This window comes from Ambystoma mexicanum, chromosome 1p (genome assembly GCF_040938575.1).
Source record: "Ambystoma mexicanum isolate Mex_15411 chromosome 1p, UKY_AmexF1_1, whole genome shotgun sequence".
In the NCBI taxonomy this organism is placed as follows: Eukaryota; Metazoa; Chordata; class Amphibia; order Caudata; family Ambystomatidae; genus Ambystoma; species Ambystoma mexicanum.
The window spans coordinates 360,076,016-360,100,587 of NC_090921.1; the positions used below are offsets into that span (position 1 = coordinate 360,076,016).

General features: G+C 43.8%; 1 protein-coding gene across 1 annotated transcript in view; it reads right to left on the reverse strand.

The window, feature by feature from the left end:
- Positions 1-24,572, reverse strand: part of NR2F6 (nuclear receptor subfamily 2 group F member 6) — a 210,066-nt gene that overhangs the window by 119,929 nt on the left and 65,565 nt on the right. The window contains exon 2 of the mRNA XM_069648833.1: positions 9,204-9,298. Within this exon, the coding sequence (XP_069504934.1) occupies positions 9,204-9,298 (95 nt within the window). The remainder of the gene's footprint in view (positions 1-9,203; positions 9,299-24,572) is intronic.

The window sequence follows — 24,572 nt, forward strand, 5'->3', positions numbered from 1 at the left end:
AGAGGAAACTAAAAAACGAACAGGGTTTCTATAGAGAACTGTTTCAGCGTGGAGGTCTAATAAATAAGCACAAGGGTCTGATCTAAGAAGATCAAAGGTTATAGTGCAGATTGTGTGCACTACTCTACAGACCGTTCCATGGACATAGGCCCCTGGGTAGCTAGTTCCAAGTCACTCACACTAACAGTGTTTTATAGCGCAGCAGCACACTTCCTTGACTGCTCCGCCAGTTGTTTCTTGGTTTCACTCTGCTCTACAACGATATGTAGTAGAATATGGCTTCTCCTGTTCGAGACCCACACTGCGTGTGAATACTCTGGTGCATATGAGTTTGTAGGAGAACGGGTTGCTACTCTGTAGCGCAGTAGCAGTTAAAAGCTTGCAAACCTCACTCTGCTGCGGATATCAGTCAGCAGTCAAATCCTCACGGTGCAGCCCCCGAACTGCCAGTTTCTGTTAGAGATGTCTTTTCTCTACTCCATGTTCGATTTGTATTACAGCTCCTTTAAACCCAGTGCCTGCAGTTTACCTACCGTTTTGTCACATCAACAAATGACGTACAGGGGAGCGGAGAGGAGAAAGCGTTTTGCAGTCAACCAGTATTCACTTTAAATAAGGAATAATATTTATAGCGTACCCAATGGTGAATGGATACACAACGACTCAAACACACTGGTAGTGACATGCCACTAGACTAGCCCTTATAGTGTGCTGCACAAACAACTCCTCTGATGCGAGGTGGGATGTGCAACTGACCTATGCAAACCATCAGGTAGTCTCATCCCTTATCTCGAACTGACAACCATGCTTCCCTACACCTTAGGTATAAAGTTGTAAACATTCAAAATACTATGAAGCTAAAACTAAGATTCTTCTGGTATGCCATGGTCACATTGACCCATCTTTTGTCGAGGTATATTTGCTCGCATCAACCAGATCTATATATCTTTATACTTGGGTTAAGGGATATAGGGTGGACGTGGGGGGCAACACGGAGTGGAAAAAAGGTAGGGGTTGATTGGTTGCAGAAAAACCATTTGAGTCTCTCCTCCTCCTCAACACCTAGGGCATCAAGTCACCCCTCACGCTACCAGACTTGCTAGATTTACGCATTTGCTGCTCTGTTCTGGAATCATTACCTCTCAGCTGAAGCGAACCACCATCTCTCCACTTAACCTACAACCTATCTCCAATAAACCCTTTCAGGGGCAGAATACTTAGGAAAGTGATCATCAATCAATTACAAGCTTACTTTCAACAAAATAACCTACTCCATGACCTCCAAATAGGCTTCAGAAATGGCAGAAGCACATTATCCTTCAGCCTCATATCATAGAATTTACTAAAAATCCCTTGATAACAATTAGCAATCTGTCGCTTCACACCTACTCAGATGGATCGCCACTAAAATTTACTACACTAGAGCAGTCCTAAATAGTTCCTGAAGGAGTGCGGTTTAGAGCATGATAAGGGTAACCCCCTCGATTTTATTCAGGCATGGAATCTGGATAGGCAGAAGCAGAGATATTAATAAGTGTGATGAAAATGAAGCGTGCATCCGCCCTTTCCCACAAAAAGGATTTTAGGCAGGTGGAGCGAGTCCCCTTTTCCTTATAAGTGCTTCAATAATAATTCATAGTAATTTTAATATTACTCAAGTCATCATCCTCAGAAGGGTGAAGGGTTGACTCAACCCTTCTGATTCAAACCTTTACTTTAAGGTCTCAGTAAGTTAAGTTCTCATGTCAGATCTGTGTTCAGCCTGTAATCAGCTTACTGGCACATCCGAGTGTCCCTCAAAAGGGCTAAAAAAAAGATTTTTTTTTTTAAAAGAGCCAAAGCACAATTTTTTCCTGATTTCTTTGTTGTAGAGTCAATTATGGCTCATCCTGCCTTAGCCTGTTCCCACTAATTTGGGGTTTATATGGACGTTGGAGAGGTCGATGGCCAAGAGCCAGGCAAGCTATTCTGTAAGAAGTATTGTGTGCATGCATACTTACTTGAAGTGTCTGCAGTAAGTGATTATAGGGAGCTCTGCGATAGATTTGCGGGAGTGGGGAGAGGGAATAGACACCCAGTTTGGAGAGGGTGGCCGCTAGCCTAGACCTCTTGCATACCCGGTTGGCTCAACTGCAACCAAGTTTAGGTTCAACTTTGAAGGGCAAAATGTCAAAGGTTCCCATTACGAAGCAATACGTCTCTGGCAAGGTCTTGCAGGCTGGCCATAAAATGGAAGTCTGTTAGCGATAGTGAGGGGTGGGCTGAAGGGGCGGGGTGCCGACTACGAGGCTTTTCCCGCTCATAAACCACTTCCTTTCCCTAATATTAAACATGAGACCTCTTCAAGTCCATTTTAAAAAACACGCCATATTGTGCATCTTTATTCACGTAATGTTTTATTTGGTGTGTCAATTATTTATTGTGACCTTGTGTGGCTTAAAAGATACAATAGTACCACAGAGCAGAAGGTAAGCCCAACCAGGCAGACCGCCTACCCGCCATATAGCGCAATGTACCTGTGGTTTATTATTTTGAAGTACCGTCAGTGTGGTGTTCGCCTCTGTTTTGCAGTGCGTGACCTCCCTCTCTTCGGTGGGAAGCCCCACATGACATTAGCTAAAACGAACATTGCTTGTTTTCCCTTTTAACTGCCAGAGCAGAGTTCAGAACAAACACAGCCCTTTGTGAGGAAAGGGAGGGGTAGTTCCCTCCTAGGGGCCAGCAATGTGCTCCTTCAAGCAGAAACTTGCTCCCTTGCTGTGCAGGGAGGAGGATGTCTACACAGACAAGCCCGCCCAATGACAGAGTGAGAAAGGCAGCTGCCGCTGTCAGGAGCGGCGACTCTCCTCTCAGTCCCTTCCCCCACACAAAAATAAACGAAAACCGACCATCAGTAAGTAATGCGGGAAGAGGCCAGCAAGTAGAACATTCCAATAAAATGTGCGGTCAATGACCAGGGCTTGGCCAAAGAATGAAACAGGCACACCATAAGAATGTTCGTACACAACGTGGAGGAAGATTATAGAAGGAAAAGAGAATTACAGAACAAATGAGCATTACCAAAAAAAAACCTGAAAAGTAGAAACAAGTAAAGTCTATTTAAAAAAAAAATATCGAGATATCCTACTGAAATGTAACGAATTAGGCGACATTATCCCTGCAATCCCTTACGAAGGAAATCATCTGGGATTTGGAGGCAATCGGGGAGAATTCCTTGACTTGATGAAGGCATGGCCACCTTGTACATACTGTATGTTGTAATCTTACAATACTTGAATTCACCCACCCCCGGAAATGCAGGGGGGCGGGTGAATTCTGATGAACAGGGGAGTTCAGAGTCATGGGTGAAGTGTGGTTAAGTGGCCGTCTGTGGCGGAAGGTAAGTTGCCAGACTGCAACAACTTTACCCTTATGCAGGAAGCAATCATGACCAAAGGTTAAATAAAGGATTGCCTTGCAGGGAATAGCAAGAGGAAGCTGGTGAGGTTAGGCTAGTCGGCAGAGGAATGAAACCTAAGGCGGTTTTAGCCGACAGCCAACTCAGCATGGCAATGCTTAGCGACCACGCAATAAATCCCAAAGCAAGCGTCATGGAACCTGCATAGGGGTCTATTCCACAAAAGGTCTCAATCATTTCATGTTGGCAATATGGGACTAACTGCTTCCCCGCGCCAAGCCAACGTAGCAGGACTAATGCCTACATGTCCTTTAATGTGAGGGTCTCATTTTTTTTTTGTGTCTGCATCTGCTTCATGTGGCATAATGCAACAAGCATGTCATAAGCTTATGTGGTGAACGTCATGAAAAACGGGCAGCCACCTTTACAAGAACACAGAGCACTTTGCAGTGTGTTACATCTCCTTCTTTGGTAGGAAGCCCCACATGACATTAGCTAAAACAAACTGCACTCTCAGACAATATATTGAAATAGGTTATCAGAATATCACACCATTCCCACTCACTGCACTCATCAGTATGCCGCCTTTCACGTATGTCACTCTGAGGAATGGCTCACACTCCAGATTTTTCTTCCCCTGGTGCCCACCTCCTTCACACTGCTCATAGTCCACTCCGACCTCTGTCACTTCTGACAGTCGGCTGATCAACCCAATATTTCTCTGGGATTAGTCAAGTTAAGGTAATTCTTATCAGATAAAATCCTACCATGTTTCAAGGATAACACATGAGCACATCAGAAGTCCATCAAGCAACCAGTCCTTAACTTTAGTATTTCCAGGCAAATACTAGAAACTGCCCACACAGGATAGGCTTCATCACAGGAGCATTAAGCGTGTCCTATCCCGATCAGCATTATACTTGATCATTCCACACCGACTGTACAGGCATTGCCAACTTATCAAAAACTCCAGCCGCATTCCTCAGTCTCTTTCTTACCTGTACATGTCTTTCAGATGGCCAGCATTACAAAACCACCACAATTTACATCAAAGCCTCAGGCCAGGACAGTTTGTACCTCTTATTGAATAAAATCTACTTAGAAGCTCGCACCTTGAAACACTTGTGTATAGGCGCGTTATAAATGCCATCTCATATCAAGTGCCCAACCCCCTTCCAGGTGCAATCGCTCTAATCAAGACAATTACTTCTGTGTGTCAATATGGCAGCAATGTCAAAGAGGGAAAAGGCAAAGGTATTTACTCCAGCGTATTTTTGAGCAGGGTTACAAGGGTTAAGATTACACAAAGTATTCTCTGCAAATGCGTTTTAAGCATGTGTGCATAAGAGAATGTCAGCGTTAGAATAGTAATCATTCTTACTCCACTATCTTGAGTTTCAATCTATGACCTTTGAGCTACAAGCAGGTCATGTGGTCCATAAAATGAAAAGCTCCAGGTGCGTCACCTGATGCTTCAAGCCACAAAGGTTTCTGCACTCTAAGTAAACAACACCTGTTTAACCAGCGTGTCAGCTGCCTCAGGCAAGGTATAAAGGGGTAAGACAGGAATGTTTTGCTTGCCTATAAACATTATAGGTTTAGCACAGAAGTATACCGTCCTTTTGCATTTTTAAAAATATAAAAGTTCTCAATCATTATGCTGCATTATTTCTCACAGAAAAAAATCATACTCAGTTTTAGAACCGATTTATAAAAAGGCCACTGAAATGGAGAATTCTTATGGTCGATTTTCTTTTTAAACGCTCAACTGACTGTTGACTGTACTGGTCATATGGATGGGTTGAGAATAAGAGCCAAATTGACAAGGGGGGTCCTGGGAGTCTCTCTGCCAGACATTAGTCCTGGTTGCGAGAGACTTACCCAGAGTCTTTAGCTCACTATCCTTCTAGGACTAATGTCTGGCAGAGAGACTCCCAGGCCACCCCTTGACAATTTGCATATTCAAGTAACTTTGGGTCCCATCCTAAGTTACTAGGGGAATCCAGACGTGGACCCCTTGCTCACTATTCTTAGAGAGGCACAGCTCCTCCCTACTGATGAGGTCCAACCAGACCGAAACACGTGTCTGGGGATGCTGTTGGTACTCTTGTTCAGAGGAGAATTGCCTAGCATTTCAGTGCTGGAGTGGCCCAGGGCAGGACAAAAACTGATATGTTTGGGATATTTCTTCTCTGTGAAAGATAGTGAGCTAAAGACTCTGGGTAAGTCTCTCATAACCAGGACTAATGTCTGGCAGAGAGACTCCCAGGACCCCCCCCTTGTCAATTTGGGAATAAGAGCCAACAGCGATACATACATGAATCTGCCTTGAGGATAGGAAAGCCACATCAGCATCTGATTAACGTCATTTATATTGATACATTGAGTAAACATTATGTAGGCAACCAAGTGATTAATAGTGGGAATGCTGACATATTATGGGCACAGCTTCATTTAAGTTCTATACAGTGGCAATGCTGGTATATTTTGGTCGGTGCAGTACCATTAAAGTAATCTTCTTAAGTGCAATACTGGCATATACTATGGGCGTGAAAATGAGAATAACACGAAGGCTGGCAAACATTGTGAGCGCAGCTCTGTGAATCTTATTTGCAATGATTATCGGTGCAATGTCGGTTTACATTGTGGACGCAGCCAGATCAGTTATGTACAATAGCAATGCTGGCCAATATTGTGGGTGATGGCATAATGAAAATCTAAACTGCTCCTGTGTACTGTTTGAGACCTTGCATCAACTGGATTTTTTCACTCGCTAACCTACAAGAAAATGTGTAAACGGTTTGTCCATTTACTCCATTTTTCTCAAAAAAAAGGTGTGGAGCAGAATACACAAGCTTAACTCCTATTTTACAATTTTTCTTCGCAAGGAGAAATCTTTCCAAACCCACCTGAATTACTTAGAACTCCACCCTAAACAGTTATACTGATTTGTTGGAGATGGTTAAGTACTTCGACGGAAATTATTCACAAGCTTCGACTAACTTGCAATATTTTAAAATAACTGTTCTCAGCAAGAACCAACTGCTCCTCACATTGGTGCCAAAAAACCGACTCTGCCACTTCAGGAACAAACACAATTTATAACGATCAAAGAGTTTAAGAAAATTGGTCAGATGAAAGAAATATTGAAAGTCAAATGTATTACTAGACACTATTAAAAATCAAAAACCACAATACAGCTTTAGGTGGTTCGATTCTCTCTGGTAGAGAGCCAGCGCGCGAGCCAGTATGTGTATATATATATATATATATATATATATATATATATATATATATGAGAGAGAGAGAGAGAGAGAGAGAGACAGCATGCGAGAGAGGGAGCCAGCATGCGAGAAAGGGAGCCAGCATGCGAGAGAGAAAGGGAGCCAGCATGCGAGAGAGAAAGGGAGCCAGCATGCGAGAGAGAAAGGGAGCCAGCATGCGAGAGAGACAGTGACCCAGTGTTGGGGGGGGAGGGAGAAGAGAGAAGACCCAGCGTGCCTTATTAGTGTTTGCTCTTATTTAACACATATTTGACTCTGCTTTGGTGATAACATCTGAATTTATTAAGTTGATTTTATTGCATAGGCTGACATTTTATGGTTCTGTCCAAAAGAAATCGAATGGACATTACCTTGAGGAATAAATGGGTAGAACGTGGGTAGAGTAGGTTTCATCATCAGATATATATTTGATTGTAGGGATTTGTTATCCATCTCATTTTTATTCTATGTATTGTGAAGCAACGCAGGATTCTGTCACTTCTCCCTAAGGAGGCGCATTGCCTTGTGAGGCTATGGAGGTGATCCAGCTACGCAAAACACCCTCCCTTAATGTAGAGCCAAGCAGGACCTCACCAAGAGTGACTTCCTCTCTCGGGACAAGGACTCCCGTTCCAGTTAGGAGCGCCCCAAGTCAAAGATCACTACACCCATACCATGAAGGAAGATATGAAGAACAGATTAAAAAGTGTTCTTGTCAACCAAGTGCGCCATAAACCTCTATGAGAGAAAGCTTTAAAGAAACTGGGACGAAGAGCTTTCGAACCATATTGAATGTGAATCCGAAAGTAAAGAAGGACTTGAACGGCATACCTGGGAAGTTCAATGAGAATGTCAAAACAGGAAGTCGGGGCCCTAGGAACAGAAAGAGACGGAGTTTCAAATCAGCTGGCATTGCCCCGCTCAGAGCCCTGGACACAAAACGTCCAACTAGGGCAGGGGAATTCGGCGAACATACCAAATCAAGGTTTTCAAAAAAAGAAGGCGCGCTGAATGCTGATGCCCCGAGAGAACATGCAGAGTGGAAAAGGGAACTTAAGCAAGTTGTGAACATGCAGCGTTGGGAAGAGGAAGAAAACGCTGAACTGAAGAGGGGGCGTACCGAGAGGTGTTCTGAACTGGACGGGTGGAAAAATGGTGGTGTGACTGCAGAGGAGACACAGTGGACCTATGGGTCCATAAACAATGCTGATACCACGGCTGAACAGCTATCGCAGTAGGAAGCGAGTGAAAGAGGAACGAAGTTGCAGATGTTGCTAACAAGGCGAGAAGCCATTTGGACCCGAAGAGAAGATCGTCCCCACATAGGACCCCAGTGACATTAATCCTACAAAACACATACAACAGGGAAAACAGACTTGAGAGAGAATCATTCCTGGAACGCTCATACTCTTGCCAGTATGAAAGAGGAGAGAACAAGAGGAAAGAGGGAGAGAGAGCGCTGGAAAGGGAAGGGAGGGGAGGGAGAGGGATATCCTCCTGACAATGAGTGATATTACAAAAATTTGAAAAAGCGTAGAAACTGAAAATAAATCTGCTTTTCTTGCCTATTGCAACCACACAGTTCGTATTCAGCCCCAGCTCAGAGCTTGCTTCAACAATCGCATAGCTAGCTATTTGGACATTTTCATATTCTTGCCTCACCACTGCTGCAAGCAGCGGTGGCCAATGGGCCGGCTCTCGCCCGATCCAAGATCCGGCACCAGATGTGTAGCCGGTTCTCTGGATCTGGCCAGAGTCAGGACGCCAGGCAAAAGCCCCAAGGATGGCTGGGACTGCAATCAATCCCAGCCCATGCCATCTTGAGGAGCCACCACCCTTTAAAAAGTGTGAGCCTGCAAAGGATCTTAACTACCCCAGTGTGCAAGTGCACTCTGCACACAGAATAATCTGCTCTGTGTAAACACTGCGCTCGCATCGTGGGGCCGATTAGAACGCCGAGCCCACCAAGGTGGGGGCTCAGGAGATCTAAATCGGCCATGTGTGACCACTGTACACACAGAGCAGATGACTGGCACAGTGGGGCAGATTAGATCCTTGGCAGGCTCACACTTTAAAATTTCCTTTATAGACCTCGTTTTGGCATGGAAGTGTAATTGATAGAGTGGAGTTTTGAAAAGAAGAAGCATGAAAGAAATTGCGCCGTTTTTAAACTATTTTGAACATTTGCTTTGATCGGAGGTCAACTGCCAACTTCGCCCCCTCTGTACTCCACCTCCTCCAAACTCTGCCCCCGACACATGTGGGGGAGCGTGCAAAAGAAAAAAATCGAGGTCCACTGAATGAGTTCAAGAAGGTTTTTTTTTAAGAGTAAAATAGGATTGTGAATATAGCGAACAATAGGCCTACATAAAAAAAACTTTAGATGCACACAACCTACCCTTTCGCAAGAAATACAGTTACAAAGCAGACTTGCGGAACTCATCACTGGATCTGCAGAACTGATACTACGGGAATGTAAAGCACAATGCAGGAGAAAAACATTTCGACCGATTTTTGGTAACTAAACAGATTATGAAAGGTACCTTCTTTTCTCATTCCAACACGAAAGCACTTCTTTAACCGGCAGTACTGGCACTGATTTCTGTGGTGCTGATCGATCTGGCAATCTCGATTGGACCTAAACGTAGGGAAGGAAAAAAAGTTACAAAATTGCTCCCATAGACAAAATTTATATATATATATATATATATATATATATATATCCAAATCTGTAATGCCTAGCCATAATTTAGAACTGTCTCTCTGCCTCCTTACCTGGATGCCCCTACCCATCTATTATATAAGGCGGCAGTAGCAAGGTGGGTGGGAAGGGGGTAGTTCCATGACGCCTGGAAACACTGGTGTATAGGCGCCATACCAATGTCCAATAAATCCCAAAAATAAGTCTCCTGAAGTCCAGGAGAAAGGTGGCCAGGGTAACGAGGAGTACCATATGTAGGCATTAGCTATGCTCCCCTGACCTTTTCCCTTCCGCGCAAACGAGAACATATCTACAAGGCTTCTCAGCCTCTAACAGAAAAACAGAATCAGAATTGATGTAACGCACACGTGAATTTAGCAACCAAAACTAAATTTCAAACGCAAGCATTCTAACAAAGAATCACAGATTTCATATTCGTCTCTGGCAACAAGCCACTCGCAAATGGGGCATGAACATAGGAGGAGTATATATCATGTTGCACATCGCCAAATGTCACAGGAACTCCAAGAGCTTCTGCCCAAGAAACAGACACTTTGGTCAAACCACCATGCACGGGGCAATGGGAGAGGCACACCTTCCAACTCATAAGCCTTGGCAATACACAACCTTATCCACTTACGTAATATGGCCACTAAGGGTTCCCTCCACTGCAGGGTCGCACTGGGCCATACAATGATATTTGGCACCAGTTAAAAAGTGGACCACAGTTGCAAATGGCTATTAATTCCTTTTGTAACACTGAATAGTACCCACATTATGATCAAATGTGATGCAAATTGTGCATTTTAAAGAATATTTATTCAGCAACACTGGTCAAAACTACTAGCTGCATAGTTCAGTAACTTATCAAATAGGCCTACATTGGCCAGAAAAGTGGCCCACTTTGACAAAAAAAGAAACTGGCTCACACCAGCATTTTGTGTTTTTTGGTTCGGCCATGGGCTATTGCCTTATAGGCCAGTCCGAGCCTGCTCCACTGGCTTTCTTTTACAAAGGTCAAATACAGTCTATCGCACTTCCAAAACTGCTCCAGTCTATCCAGCACTGCTATTTTTACATTCAGGGAAACCTAAATCTACTGCCCCTGCAAAACGATGCTGGCAAAAATAGCTCCTGGTCTAATTCGAACAGATAGCCCCATGGCCTCAGAACCAGAGCAACAGGCAACATGTATTCGTAGAGAGCTTACAAAGATAAATTTGACAAAACCCCTATTCTTCTGACTGAAGAAAGCACCACCAAGAACAACGTTTTGAGGGACAATCGATCCAAACTAGAAGGTCTGCATAGGCTAAAACAGAGGGCTTTGAGAAGCAGCCAGGGCCAGACAGTTCCCAGTTATGGACCACTAACTTTCTTGGAAGGTTGAGGAGAAAGAATCTTTTCCGCTTCCTGTGTAAAAAGGTCATCAAGTAAGGTCAATACTCCCCAAAGAGGTCTGATTGAGCTTACCGACAGCCACTGCAACTTCCAAGTTGCCACAGCCAACTCAGTCAAACCCATAAGAAAATCGTAGATCCCAACAGGGTAACATTCTAAAAAGATCCAGGGCTTTCTCCACTGGTGTTGTGCATATGCCTTAATAGTTAAGGGACACCTAGCCGTCTGAATCGCCAAGTAGCCTTAAATCAGGCCCCCAACTGTTGGAGCCTTTCTCTTTCAACAAACCATCCACCAGATTGCGCTTCAACATGTGCATTCTGGACAAAAGTGGACCGTTTCAACAAGCGCCACAGCGCACTGTTAGATCACAATAAACCAGCATCTGAGGCCAGTTCAGCACCACTCCCCCATGAATGGGATGGTTATATTTTTTATTGTGAGTCTTGGTTTTATGTGACGTGTGGAAGGTGTGTAATAAACTAAAAACCCCCTATCAATTCATTCTATACACAAACAAAATCATGCTTCACACATACATTTCAATAAACATTACTTTAAATCCTTGCAATTCCTAAAATACTTTAAGATTGCCTTATACAAACTCAATATTCATACATTAATTATGTTTATTTAAAAACACACCAAATATAAAAAGCTGCTGTTGGGGCCACCAAGGAGTCACCCGAGAACCAGGCCTCCAGATAAGGTTTCCATCTTATTAATTTTACAGTCCTAAAATGCTAGGAAAATAAACATGCAGTGCTTCTGTTTGCTCCACGCGCTACAACACAGTAGAAGCTGAATGGAAATAAACCATTCCTTTTATCAGAGTGTGCCGTTTCTTTTTTTTGAAAGGCTTCGAGAAATAGATTCTATTTTATAGGTGGCTTGCAATTACATCCTTGTAGATAAAAATCAAAAGAATCCTTCTGGTTTCTGTCAAGTAATCAGACTTTTGCACTGCCCTCTGCTCTAAACCTGTGTCTAAATGTACACAGGGAAATAATAAAGCTGTCGTATTTACAAGATTTTCATGTGTAAAAAGGCCTGGTACACTAAGTTGCAGTTGAGAACTAATATGTAGTAACAAATTATGCTTTTTTCCCCCCCAGTAAAAGCAAAACAGCATTGCACAATTGTATTTTTCAGAGTTCCTGTGCATAATCATGCTAAGGCAGATTAATTTTTACACATAATTATTATTATTTTTTTAATAACACATTTTGTTACTTCAAAAACAACAACATTCAATATACAAACTTAACTTACATGCATTCTTTAAAGGCACTGCGGTTGGACACCATTCTTAGTTAAAGTACAGTAGCACATAGCGTAACAGTTCCCCGGCTGAGTCATCTCCATATTATGAGATTATTGCATAACAAGGTAACATAGTTTTGCTTGTTTATTACATAGTCCATTCCCATTTCTGCCATATTTTGCCGGCTTTCCCAGGGCAGCCCGTAGCTTGATAGACTCGGCGCTCCATTATTATACAGGCGTCCACATCAGTTACCCACTGGTCATATTGAGGGGTGATCGCCGATCCCCATAGTTGTGCAATATTCCTTTTGGCCAGCCCTGTGGTCGTTGAAAGCAGAAGTTTTTCGAAGCGGGTCATTTCTCGCTCTTCTTCAATCCCCAGTAGGAGGAGTTTCAGTTAGTTTGGGATTAGCCGGCCTATGACCTTTGACAACCTGTCAACATTTTTGCCAGAAGTACTGTATAAGTGCGCATTGCCATAGGATGTGGTAAAAGGTACCCTCTTCCCGTTTGCAGCAAAGGTATTTGGCATCTGTGGTTTTGCCCCAGCAGTGTAGTGCTACTCGGCGGTAGTATATTCTGTGTAATACTTTCAATTGTATAAGTCGGATCCTGGCCGATATCGCCGTCTCTCTGGGGTACATTAAAGTTGACATCCATTCCTCGGTTAACGGCGGGCCCACATCCCTCTGCCATTTTTCTTTTAGACTACACATTTCTTTCGTGGCAAAGGAAGAGATTGCATTATACATAACAGATGTAGTTTTGGCATTCACGCTATCTAAGACTATGTTTCTCTCTATCGGTGTGCATTCTGGCAGGTCTGCAAGGTTTGTCAGGTTTGATGAGTGCATGGGATAATTGTGTGTTATGGTAGTGTTCAGTAGGTAGGAGACCATGAGTGGCCGATAGTTCAGCAAAGGGTATGATTTTGCCTTCTTTGATCACTTGCTGGATAATTAATATTCCCGCTGCTTGCCAGTTTGGCCATTTGGGCAGTTTGTGAAGTTCCTGAAGGTAGTTATTGTTCCAGAGGGGTTGTACGGGGGTGATTTTGTTTTCCCAACCTATGTGTCTGTGGGTTTCCATCCAGATTTGGGTTGTGTGGGCTGTTATCGTGCGGGCGAGGGGGCAGCCTACCATAATGTACAGGCTCTCGATTGGGGGTATGCCATGCCTTGACTTGCCGCTTGAATAAATGACTTAAAAAAAAAACTTATACCCAACTCCCTCCTCCCTATACTCCAACCCCAACTGAAGCATCTGTGGCCCCATTCTAACTTAAGAACTACTAAATCTCAACACTCATAAAGTGACTCTTAATAAGTCAAGTTTCCCCGACCTGTGATATTGTCTGTGTTTGGCCGTTTTCCTCACGCCCCGCTGACGTCAGGGGGTGGTTCGGGTTGGGCCGCCAGCTGTTGTGCACATCTATGATCCATTGTTCCAGTGTGCTGGAGTTCCGTTTCGTATTCACATCCCATAGGTTGTAATAGCCTTTATGTCTGCAGTTCCTATTTAATCATTTTCCTCTTGTATCATTTTATTTAGTTGCTTTTGTGGTCCGACATTTGGCTAATCTCTCGGGACGTGGTCTATTACGTCCGATCTCATTTCTCCCCTGTGCACTCCAGTCTCCTTGTATATGCCTTTCGGCCTAGTTCCACACTTCCTTGGGATCCATAAAATTTACTGTTTTGCCATTATGGAATATTTTTAGCTGAGCCGGGAAGATTAGTCCACATTTGATTTTCATTGATTGCAGACGCCTTTTGAGCGTATCAGAGGATTGGCGAACCTTATGTACCTCTCTGGTAAAGTCAGGGAAGAAAGCAATTTTGGAGCCATTGTAAGTGATGGAGCCTTTTGTCCTTGCCATCTGTAGCAAGGCATCTCTGTAAATCAGGATGACTGTGCGTGGTGATGCTCCGGGTACGGCTCTTCCAGTTGGTACGCAGTGTGCTTGTTCAATTGAAAAGAATTTCGAAAAGGATTTCATTTTGAATATGTCTGCAAGCCATTGTTCGAGGAATATTGCCATGCTTCCTCCTTCGGTTTTTTCAGGGAGGCCAAGGATGCAGATATTATTGCGTCTTGATCTCCCTTTGCTTTCATCCACTCTCCCTTCCAGGATTTTCATGTGTTCCAGCACGCCAGAAATTTGTCGGTTGACACCCCGCAGGCTGTCCTCAGTCTGAGATGCGAGCTTCGGCTTCTCCGGTACGGGAGGTACGTTTTTGCAGATCATGCCGCAGGAGAGATACTTCAGCGCCTATACTGTCCATTTTTTTCTCCATTGATGACCTGAAGCTAGCTATGGCACCCATCACATCTCTGAGGGAGATGTTTTCTACGCTGTTCTCCGGTTCCGTCGACGCGGGCCGTTCCGGTGATTGGGTCAGTGGCGCGGTCGTGTATTGTTCTATTCTGTTATGTGTGGAGGTTTTCTTGGGTTTATCCTTCCCCATGTTGCGGATTTAGTCGCTATGCAGTAAGGGATCCGTTATGTTTCGTGCGGGGGTCGAGCTACATACAGTGCTGGCTTCTTCTTGTTCAGTGGTTTGGGGCATAGTCCGCGCGATCGTGGGTCACAGTGCTATGTCAGGAGGCGTCAGACCAGAGCTATACTACAATAGGTGTCTGCTCTATTTTGTCGCTGATCTCTGTGGGAGTTGTGGAGCGCTAGTGGTTTCAGTGTTTGGGTCCTTATCTTTCGCAGAGTTCACATGCAAATGTGGATCTCCTTGCTGCTTTAATGATTAGTGTCTTTGTATGTCCCCTTTGCGAGTTGGGCTTATTGTGCTTTCTCCAGGATCTGTTAGTATGAGTGTTTGTTGTATTGGCGGTGTTTTGCAGGTGTATCCATTCAATTTCGCGAGCGGGAGTGGTCCGCTTGAGCCAACACGGACGTTGAAAGTGTTACCGTGTTTGTGGATCCCACCGGGCTCAACCGTCTTGAGGGGTCTTCGTGGGGGTGTGTGCCGCTTGTCTTTATGTGTGTGTGTGTGCACATTTCTCTTCCCCCCGGCCCCGTTACCTCCCAGCAGGCGCACTCAAATGGGCTCATGGGGCCCAGCTTATGGTGGGAAACTGGTCTTGCAGCTAGGTAAGCAAGGATTTTACCACGCGTCTCCACCAGGTCGTGTAGGTTTAATCCTCTTGGCTCATATAGGATCTCTTCTATTCTGCCAGTTAGTCCTCAGCTTTCACTCCCGCCGACAGGGTTTTTGGGGGGTAAGCAGGGATGTTCTTCAGGTCTTGGGCAGCACCTTGTATGGCTTATGACTTATTAGGGTACCCGCCTAAGTATTTGCACTTTATTTTGTCCAGCAACAATGGCGTCCACCTGTCCGTTAGTTGAGTTCCATGTGCAATCTTATGGGAAGGATATTAAATGAGCAGTATGCCCCTGGTGCAAACGTGCGCATATATGTTCTGGATATGCAGGGGGAGTTGTTACCTCCTCGTCCCCGGTAGCTCCCCAGACCGCTCCGGGCGGGCCGAGATGCCTGGTGGTCCGTTTATTGCGGGGGTAAGTCGACATACCGGTCGGTCACCTGTTGTTGGCGGCAGCTTCTTTCCGAGCTCCCATCAGTGTCTCTCCCCCGGGCTCTGTCGGAGGTACTGCTGGAGGCTCCGCGGGTCGGTTCCGCGGTGGTTTGTGGCTTAATTGCCTCCCTGCCTGTGTCTTCGAGGTCCCGGCCTACCGTCAGCAGCGTGGCATTTGTCGTCCGCTCAGCGTACCCTGGGGCAGCCTTGCTCATCCCACTCTCAGTGTGTTGTTTGGGCGCTCCGATGGTGTCTGCAGCCGCTTCTCCCATTCTAAGGCTGGGCAGCACTGCGCACTCTCTCTTTCCGCAGTCAGTGTGTCACCACGAGCCCAGCCATAGCAGGACCCCCCTCGGTAGACCCAGGGACTCGGGCCAACATCGGCGATGCTCACCGTCCGAGGCACAGGCTGGAGCCAGATCCCTGCGCGAGGGTCCCGTTCGCTCTCCTCCGCTGATGCTCTGCAGCGCGTTGCAGCCCTGCAGCTTGGCCACGGAGATTGCGACAGCTCAGTTTTCTCTGGTCGCTTATAGCCGAGGGGAGAGCTTGGTGGGAGGAAAGCACAGCTCCGCCGCGGCGCAGTCATCCGGCATTCTTTCACTTGGCAGTTGCGGTGGCCATTTTGGTTTTGGCTTGGCCTCGGGCACACATACTCCACAGCTTATATCTACTCTTCCACGTACCGGTTCTGCTCTGCGAGGCTGTACGCCATTGTCTGCTATATTGTCTATTGGATCGTGATCACTTTATGTCTCTGGATCAGTATTTCCAGGATATTTTACAGGATATGGCTGACAGCCCTGGAGCACCTAGGAAACACATCCTCGTCGTGTGCTGGTTGGCCACGCCCCCTACACTTATAATTTAATGTAAAATGACTATCCACAATCTAGTTTACATCCATTCAACCTTGCTGTCAATGTGGTACATCACTTTAAATGGTCAGTGGCAGCAGAGTCTTTGCTCAAGGGTGAGTGATTTTCATTACACCAATCACAGGTGTTCTAGTCTCAAATCTTCAAGACTACAATTAAAACATCCAAACCTGACTCTCCAGAAGTGCAGGCGCTGTTCAAAAAACAAACAAATGAGTTACATTTGTAATAGAAATAGAAACCCAGCATAAACTGTTCCTGTGATAATCCAGATAGGTATTTAACTTCATGTAGCGCTTCATACATAGTTCATCCAACATCTAGGCACTGTGATTATTATACCTCGGTCAATACTCAGTTAACCAACCTCTGAAGGATGTTGGCCAATAAGATAGATCGGCTGGTTGTGCACTTATTGCTGCGATATGTTTGCGTGATCTGTAGGCAGCCGGTTCGAATCCCAGCAAAGCCAACTCAGTCTTTCATCCTTTTGAGGTTGATAAAGGAGTACTGACTTCGGTTGGGTGATAATTGTGATCAATGCGTTTCACCATGTGATTAGATATATAATGTAGCATGGAGTCATACAATTAGGTAGTAATAGCTCCTGGAAATTAGAACTGTCACTAAACATCAAAAAGACAATTCTGCTATCGAACCTCAAAACTCAATACAATTCATGCTTGCTTTACTATGTAATTGGCTAGGTTTTTGTGTTTTCAACATTTAAATATATACAGGAGACAAAATGGCCAGACCTTAGATTCTGTCACAATGCAGAAAGCTGCCGTACAGTAATGATTTCCATACAGTTTTTGAACACGTCGGCTGCATGTCACATACATTTTACACTCTTGCAAAGAAGAAAAGTTATTTTTACTCTCTTAAAATAACATTTACTCTCAAAGTTTTAAAATACTCAGACCTCAACATCTTATCTGGAGCACTGCCGAGAACACCATACTCCAAAATTGATCGGATTCAATTTCACCAAGGACCCATTTCCCTTTGTGTAAGCGTTTGACTACAGGGGGCATTCAGTTAAAATGCGATGACTCGATTCAACCTTCACTCCACAGAGTCTACACAACCTTTCCTCCAGTAATAGCTCTGGACCAGGATCCTGTACTCTCCTGGATAGGAAGTTGCCTCAGGCCGAGAGCAAAATGTCATACAGCTTTACTCTTAGTATAAACTAAATATTTCTTTGAGATCTTAAAATTAAAACCCTGTCCTATATATTCTTCAAAAGAAACGTTAGTGGCTCAATTGTTACACATTCATCCCAGTCAAATGCTTTTCAGCTAAGCTCAATTAATGAGGCGCCCAATTCAATAGGCAACTCTACTTTAAAATGTCCAACCTTAGAAAAATCAAGTACTTCATTTTGAAATCCAATAAACATTAGTACTTTATTTCATTCTTTGTCATAGCTGAAAAACAGGTGAGGACCGTTTTTTCTTCCTTCTCCATATTTAACAATCTTCGATAAAAATGTCCTTTATACATTCCATAGTGTCATTAAAGAGAACAAACCCAATTCACAACGTATGGCTTCAATTGGCACACTGAGGGAGCTCCAGTCCATAAAAGGATCCCTGGAATCATACTAGATTTATAAGGTTTAACCATAGCTGGAACAGTAAAACTACCTTTGAGTCAAAAGACCTAATAACCTGCATTTTTAAGAAGATTTTCGAAAATACATAATCACGAAGTGTGTCTACCTCTAACCTTGCCTGGATTGGCACTCCCAAATACACATATTTTTGAACGCCTTCTATAGGACTATCAGCCAATCTCCATGTAAAAAGCTTTTCTTTGTTCTTCTTTTTACCCACAACTATCATTTTAGTTTTTTCAGCAGTAATTATAAGCCCATTATCCTTAGAATATTTCTCCAGGGCAGCTATGGTTCGCTGCGGACTCACCGCAGTGCTATAAAAAATAATCGTGTTGTCTGCATAAGCCAGCCAACCCACAGGGCTATGGTTAATATTGGGTGAAAAATTGTTACAATTCTCGAAACAACGAGGCATATCTGCCACAAATAGGTTGTAAAGCAAAGGAGCCACACACCCTTACTTAACACCACAATCTGTCCTTATTTACAAACGTATAGTAAGTACCCTTTTCATCCAAACCAATATTTTCTGGGATAATATCTTCGCCATGACCTTCAGGAACAACAGAAATGGCAGGAAGGCATTCCGAACATAGTCCAAATCATTGAAAGAACATCTATTTCCTACGGTACTGGGTCCAATTTCCTGCTGCAGTAGCCAGGCAGAAAGTAGGTGGATCGATATGCAAATAGGTCAGTGGTCCAAGAAAAAACATTAAACGCCAACTGGGCTAGGAACATTCCTGTAGGTAGACAAAGGGAATTGCCTACCAAGTCCATCTGCCTCCGCATTCAGCACTCTTTAAATATACACCGCTTTTAGTACTTTCAAGATGTACTCCTGCCCATGAGCAAACTTCCCCTGCCACTAATCTGGATTGTGTTCTTCAGTGGAGGGTTATGAAGGCTTTTTCTCTGTTTGTCTGTCCTTACACTCCCACTCTTCCTCATGGATGGCAAACGTCAACCGTGCCTGATGGTTTGCTTGAAGTTCCCACTAATAGACCTGTGCGGTTGCATCACTCCATGTGCTGTCGCGCCATTGTCTCCTAGCTCATCAGTTATAAATACCTCTGGATTTTTCGGAGCTTCGAGGAAACCCTTTCTCCAGGGTCTCCATCTACCATTGCAGTTGGTTTCTTAGCTGTTATGTGACCAGAATCCTTGCTTCACACCAATGATCCAGGAGCTACAGGATGAGAGGTTTCATGTGGTAGCTTGGCTAAGGAATCAGAAAGAGGATAGTCACCATGCCCCTCTGCACCAGAGTCATTCGCTCACAGTAGCCCAATGTTCCTTCACTAAAGCTCAGGCTCTTCCTGAGCTTGGCTGCTCTGGATAGGGGCAAGTCAATTATGCCAACATTTGTGGCAAGTCACTCCAATGGAGTCTAGGGATTGAGAAGGGGAGAGAAGGCACATGTAGTTCTCTTCACGCGTTTGACACTGCTCGTTTGTGGGAAGTCCTTAGAATAAAGGACAGTCATCAAGGAACGTTGATGCATTTCATCGGTTGACACGGTCGCTACTGAAGATACCATTTCTGTTCAAATTTAAAGAGCTGTCTTGTGGCCAAAATAGGAGAACCACGTACTGCTGTTTGCCAGACACAGCAAACCTGCAAAAACCTCTGGTGATGGCTCAGAAAAGTATCACGTGAGCCCATGGAGGTCATGAACAATCCTTGTTCATTAATTTTGTCATTTGTATATCGCCTTTCACCATGGGTATGGTCTCAACGAGCTGTAGGTTGAAAGCCCTCAGAGGGCCCGAAATCCAAAGTCTAGGAAAGGTTAGGAGGTGCTAGTATGCGTGTGTGCATCATGGCCATAAAAGGTTATGAGGGCCTAGCCGAGACCCTGCTATCCACCCTTGTTTAATTTTTTTTTTATATTCTAAAGCACTTAATTTGTTTTAAAACTTATACAATACAAAACAGTACAGTTAAAACAAGGATTACAGTTGAGAAAAAAAAACATTTATACAAAAAATAAAGCAAAAGAAACTGAAAAAAAAGAAATAAAGTCTCCATTACACGTACTGAGATGATTTCCCTCATTTAGAGCCAACAAATTCATCAAGTAAAAAGGAAAAGGGAAAGACTTTTCCATTATATAAAAAGAACGACACTAATTGACCAGTGAAACTTTCTTGATAAAGTCATACCCTCAGTACAATCAATTGCATGTTAGCATTGTGTCAACCCCACCATTTTAAGAAAATCAACTACTCTTATCACAAGAGAGGTCAGGCTCCCCTCTAAAACATAGTGCCAAAATGTTTCCTCCTGTAAAGATTCTAAGTTATATACAAAGCAGCCAAATACATCCTCCCTGGTCTTATGGAGCACAGGGCACACGTTCACTAAATCTTTAAAAGAGGTGGAATCTATAAAACAATAACACATAGGGTTTTCCCATTGGCCTCTTTAAACAATATTTCTCTCGTGGGGAGCAAGTTAAATCTCATTCTCATATATGTATCTCTGAATCGGCTATCCAGACATTGTCTGAGATATTTTAATAGGTGGACCCTTTTCTTATGCTCTTCCTGTATTTCAGTATAGGACGTATACCTCATTCTTTCTTTACATGTATTTATCCAATCTTTTTTCATCACCTTTTTTTTCCACTTTCTCTGGATTCTCCATCAGTACTTCGGTGCTAATCCCACATAAAAACCATTATATTTTCACAATCGTTTTTAAAAAGGGGGTCATTGGAGCATGCACATTTTTCCACATTAGGGCGTATAAGGATGACAAAGTACTGACCAATAATTATCAATATAACAGTATTTTCTTTATGTGCATCAGGTTTTCCAAAGAGCATAGGTCTAACTCAAAATCGCAATATGGCAACCGGAACACAACTTGGGAGGCCCAAAGCTTTCCTCCATATTAGTCTGTCTAGTTTATTCAACTCCAGCTTTCCATTGCCCCTCCTCCCCTACAACCCCTATTTCGAGGCCATACAGCAAGGACGGGGTCACCTTGCTTGTGAAAAATAGACAATGGAAGGGTAAACCAACAATAGGTTTTCTCCATATAGGCCATTTGGGCTGCAAAGAACATAATTACCCCTCCAACTTTGGGCGGATTGCGCCTATATTTGAGGGATTTGCCTAGGTCGGCAAGGTAGAGGTTAAAGAGGCATGCTGCCAGGGTGCAGACCAGCGTCAAGCCTTGTGCTGTGTTAATGGGTCCCGATACTTCTCCCTTGGTGCTTAGTCTCGCCTGCACCGTAGTATTTTTGTGTGCAAGTGAACCAGTATGTCTAGCAGATTTCTCGGGATACACCACTCTAGTAAATTTTGTCCACAACCTTGTCCCATTTACCATGTCAAAGGCTAGGGTCAAGTCAACACTAGCCACATATAGAGGGGGTCTTTCCCTTTTCTACATGCTTGGTCAATGAGGGATTGCACTAGCAGGCCACTTGCGTACGTCCCAATCAATCTCCTAAACCCCGTTTGAAATTTTGAGAGTGTTCAAGGAAGATATCCAATCCGAGACTTCCTAATAGACTCTTTGCAAAGACTTTGCTCTCGATATCGAGGGGAGAGATTGGGTGGTCATTTCTGGGGTCTTATCGATTGCCCTTCTTATGAAATCTGGGCATTTACGGCTGTTTTCCATAAATCTGAAAAAAGTCTCCCTCCAGTACACCACGGAATGGTGTCTGTGCTATTGCAGCCCAAATTTCCATTCTTGTTTCATAACTAGATTACACAGGCCATTAGGGCCCAGCGCCCTGGATTTAGACCCCGACTGTACTATTCCAGTCAGGTTTTCCAAAGAGTTGTCTAGATCCCATCTCCCCGTATATTCAGAGGGGAAACTCTGAATATCGACTCTCTTACACAACTCCTCAAAATGTGACATCCAGATTTCCTCCGAGATTGGATTTACCATCTCCGGGAAGCTTGCTGCCCTTATTTACGAAGGACCAAACATTTCTGGAGCATGGCTTCAAAACAGCCTCAAGCATCTTTTCCCCCTTCTCTCTGCAGTAGTAGGCGTTTGTGGGCTATAATCCAGTTCTTATTATTCATTAAGAAAGAAAAACAATATTATATTTCTTTTTCACAGAGGTCAAGATGAAGGATGATCTTTACTCTACTTCGCATATTAGCTTTCCTATCTTGGACTTCTTTGTCAAAGGAATGTTGACGACTCGACCTGTAGGGAATGGTACCTTGTGACTTGCTTGAGGTTACCAACCTGTCCACAAAAGGGGGGAAATTCTCCTCTGAGAATGCTCCAATTTTGTCTGCTTATGTTTCAGACAAAAAGTCCTTGGTGAATTTGGCAAAGGAGTCCAAGCTTTCATTATTCAAACCCAGGTGGTTTTTGCTGGACATTTACCACCAGGTTAGTACACACTAGTCTACCCAGAATCTTAACCATTCCTTCGAGGTGAAGGACTAAGATGTCATGATCATTAGCCTTAGGGCTCTTTACCTTGAGCTGTACGGCCTCTTTAAATATGCCCTCAAACTGCAGTATAATCCAACTATGATCTCAATTGGTTTCTGTGCCCGAAGGGCCTTGGTGGAATACCCCCCAAAATCTGTCCATTCGTGATTTGCAGTCCCGAACCCTCTAAGAAGTCCAACCACTTTTGGCCCTGAATAATCTGACGTAGTTCATAATCATTCTTGGGACCCATATCTGTCTCCAATTCCATGGAGGGAGGAAAGCAGTGAGAATTGAGATCCCCACCAAAATGATTTCTGAAACCGGGTTATTTCAATTTGTACCTTTCAATTATTACTTGCAATGCTTACATGCAAAGCGATAGCACATAATGAGTCGGTGCCAGTACATGTTAATCAGTAGTAAATGTATACAAGTCTGTTTAATTGGTTATGTGCATGGATGGAGAAACTAGGAAGATATGCAGGGGTGTGTGTGCGTGTGTGTGCAAGAGGATAGCTCATTATGTGTATTGCTACAGTTCGATTTTTTTTGTGAGCTGTAGATTTGTTCCTATGACAGCATTGTTGTGCAGGGTCATTCGAGTTGTATGTTAAAGTAGATGCATGTGGAGCGATTTCGTGCCTTTGACTATTTTCAAAAGGTGCGGAATGCGAGAGGAAAAATAAGCATTGGTTATAAACCAGTGCAAGCCTAGAATTGTTAAGTTCATCAAATGCTAATACTTCTGGGATCCATCAGCTATCAGCTTCAATCTCGAATATGGATTCCCCTTCAGGTTCAGAATGTTCCGGAAATCATTCGGACGAGGTGGGAAAAAACTCCATCCATCAGACTTGAGGAATTGGTCCATTTTTATCAGAAGAGAGTTATTTCTCTCATGTCTCTTTTCTTGTAGTGGACTTGGTAGTGTTGTTCATGATATTCCTGTGTCTGGGAGAAAAGTCTGAAAACTATTCAGGAGCTTTCCAAAACTATGATGCGTTCCCAGGGGGTCTTGAACCAGGTCAGCCAAAATGTTTACAAACTCTTTCAACTGGCACCCACTGAAGACAATCACCTCAGTGTAATAGTTGGGAGCAGTTATGTGGACTGGTTTTGTGGCGTTCTGAGTCTTTCCCCACCAATTTGATCTAAAAGATGAATCCAGTGAAGGCTCCTCCTTTGTGCGATTTGAAATTCTGTGACCTAGGTGCGTGCTTTCAGGTTAATGTAGATGGTTTTCCTTGTAGTAGCCACGAGTAGGTTCCACGCTCCTAGGATTTCTTCACTATCTTGTCCACTTTGGGACCATAGGATTTTCTTCTTAAACACAGTATATGAATCACTAAGTTCCTCTGGTTAATGTCGGTCTTCCAGTCCCCAAGAATTCTGCGTTTTGTAAAGGCGGAAATGGCTACGTCACAATGCCATGATTGCGTTCGTAGTAGCATCTGATGAAAGTTGAGCCTGCAACTCTATCCTTATCAGTTCTTCGACGCAGACAATGTAGCAATTATATTGAATAATGCTCATAAATCCTTCAAGCTGCACTGAGCTGTGTCTTTTGGAGTCATGGCTCCTCTCACAGATTGGGGACCATTTTGATCATTTTGTTCCCTTTTCAGCACCTAGTGGATAGATTTAAGAACCAGTGAAGGATGTAGTATCAGACCTGCTCAAACTATCTCCTGCATCCTCAGTCATGATCTCTTGTGCTGGCAAATTCGATTTATCCCAAACATGGTCCAGTATATTGGGCACAAGCTCTTTGGAAACATTATCCCTTTGAATCATGAAACAGATAATCCTTAACTTTTTGAAACTTAAGTCTATTTATCTGGGCATCCGCTGAGGCAACTGCTTCATCTTTTACAACTATCCTTTTGACTTTGGTAAATCCGTGGGAAAGAGGTGCACTTTCTTTTTCAGGAGAAGAATGATAAGAATGTGGGTTCTCCAGTGCTCGGTCATCCCTTCCTTTCTCAGGGCACAGGGGAGGGTGTGATCTTTCTCCGTGAGAGCTCTCCCTCAGTTTATGGTATCATCTGTAAACACTCACCACTGCTGCTGAAACCCA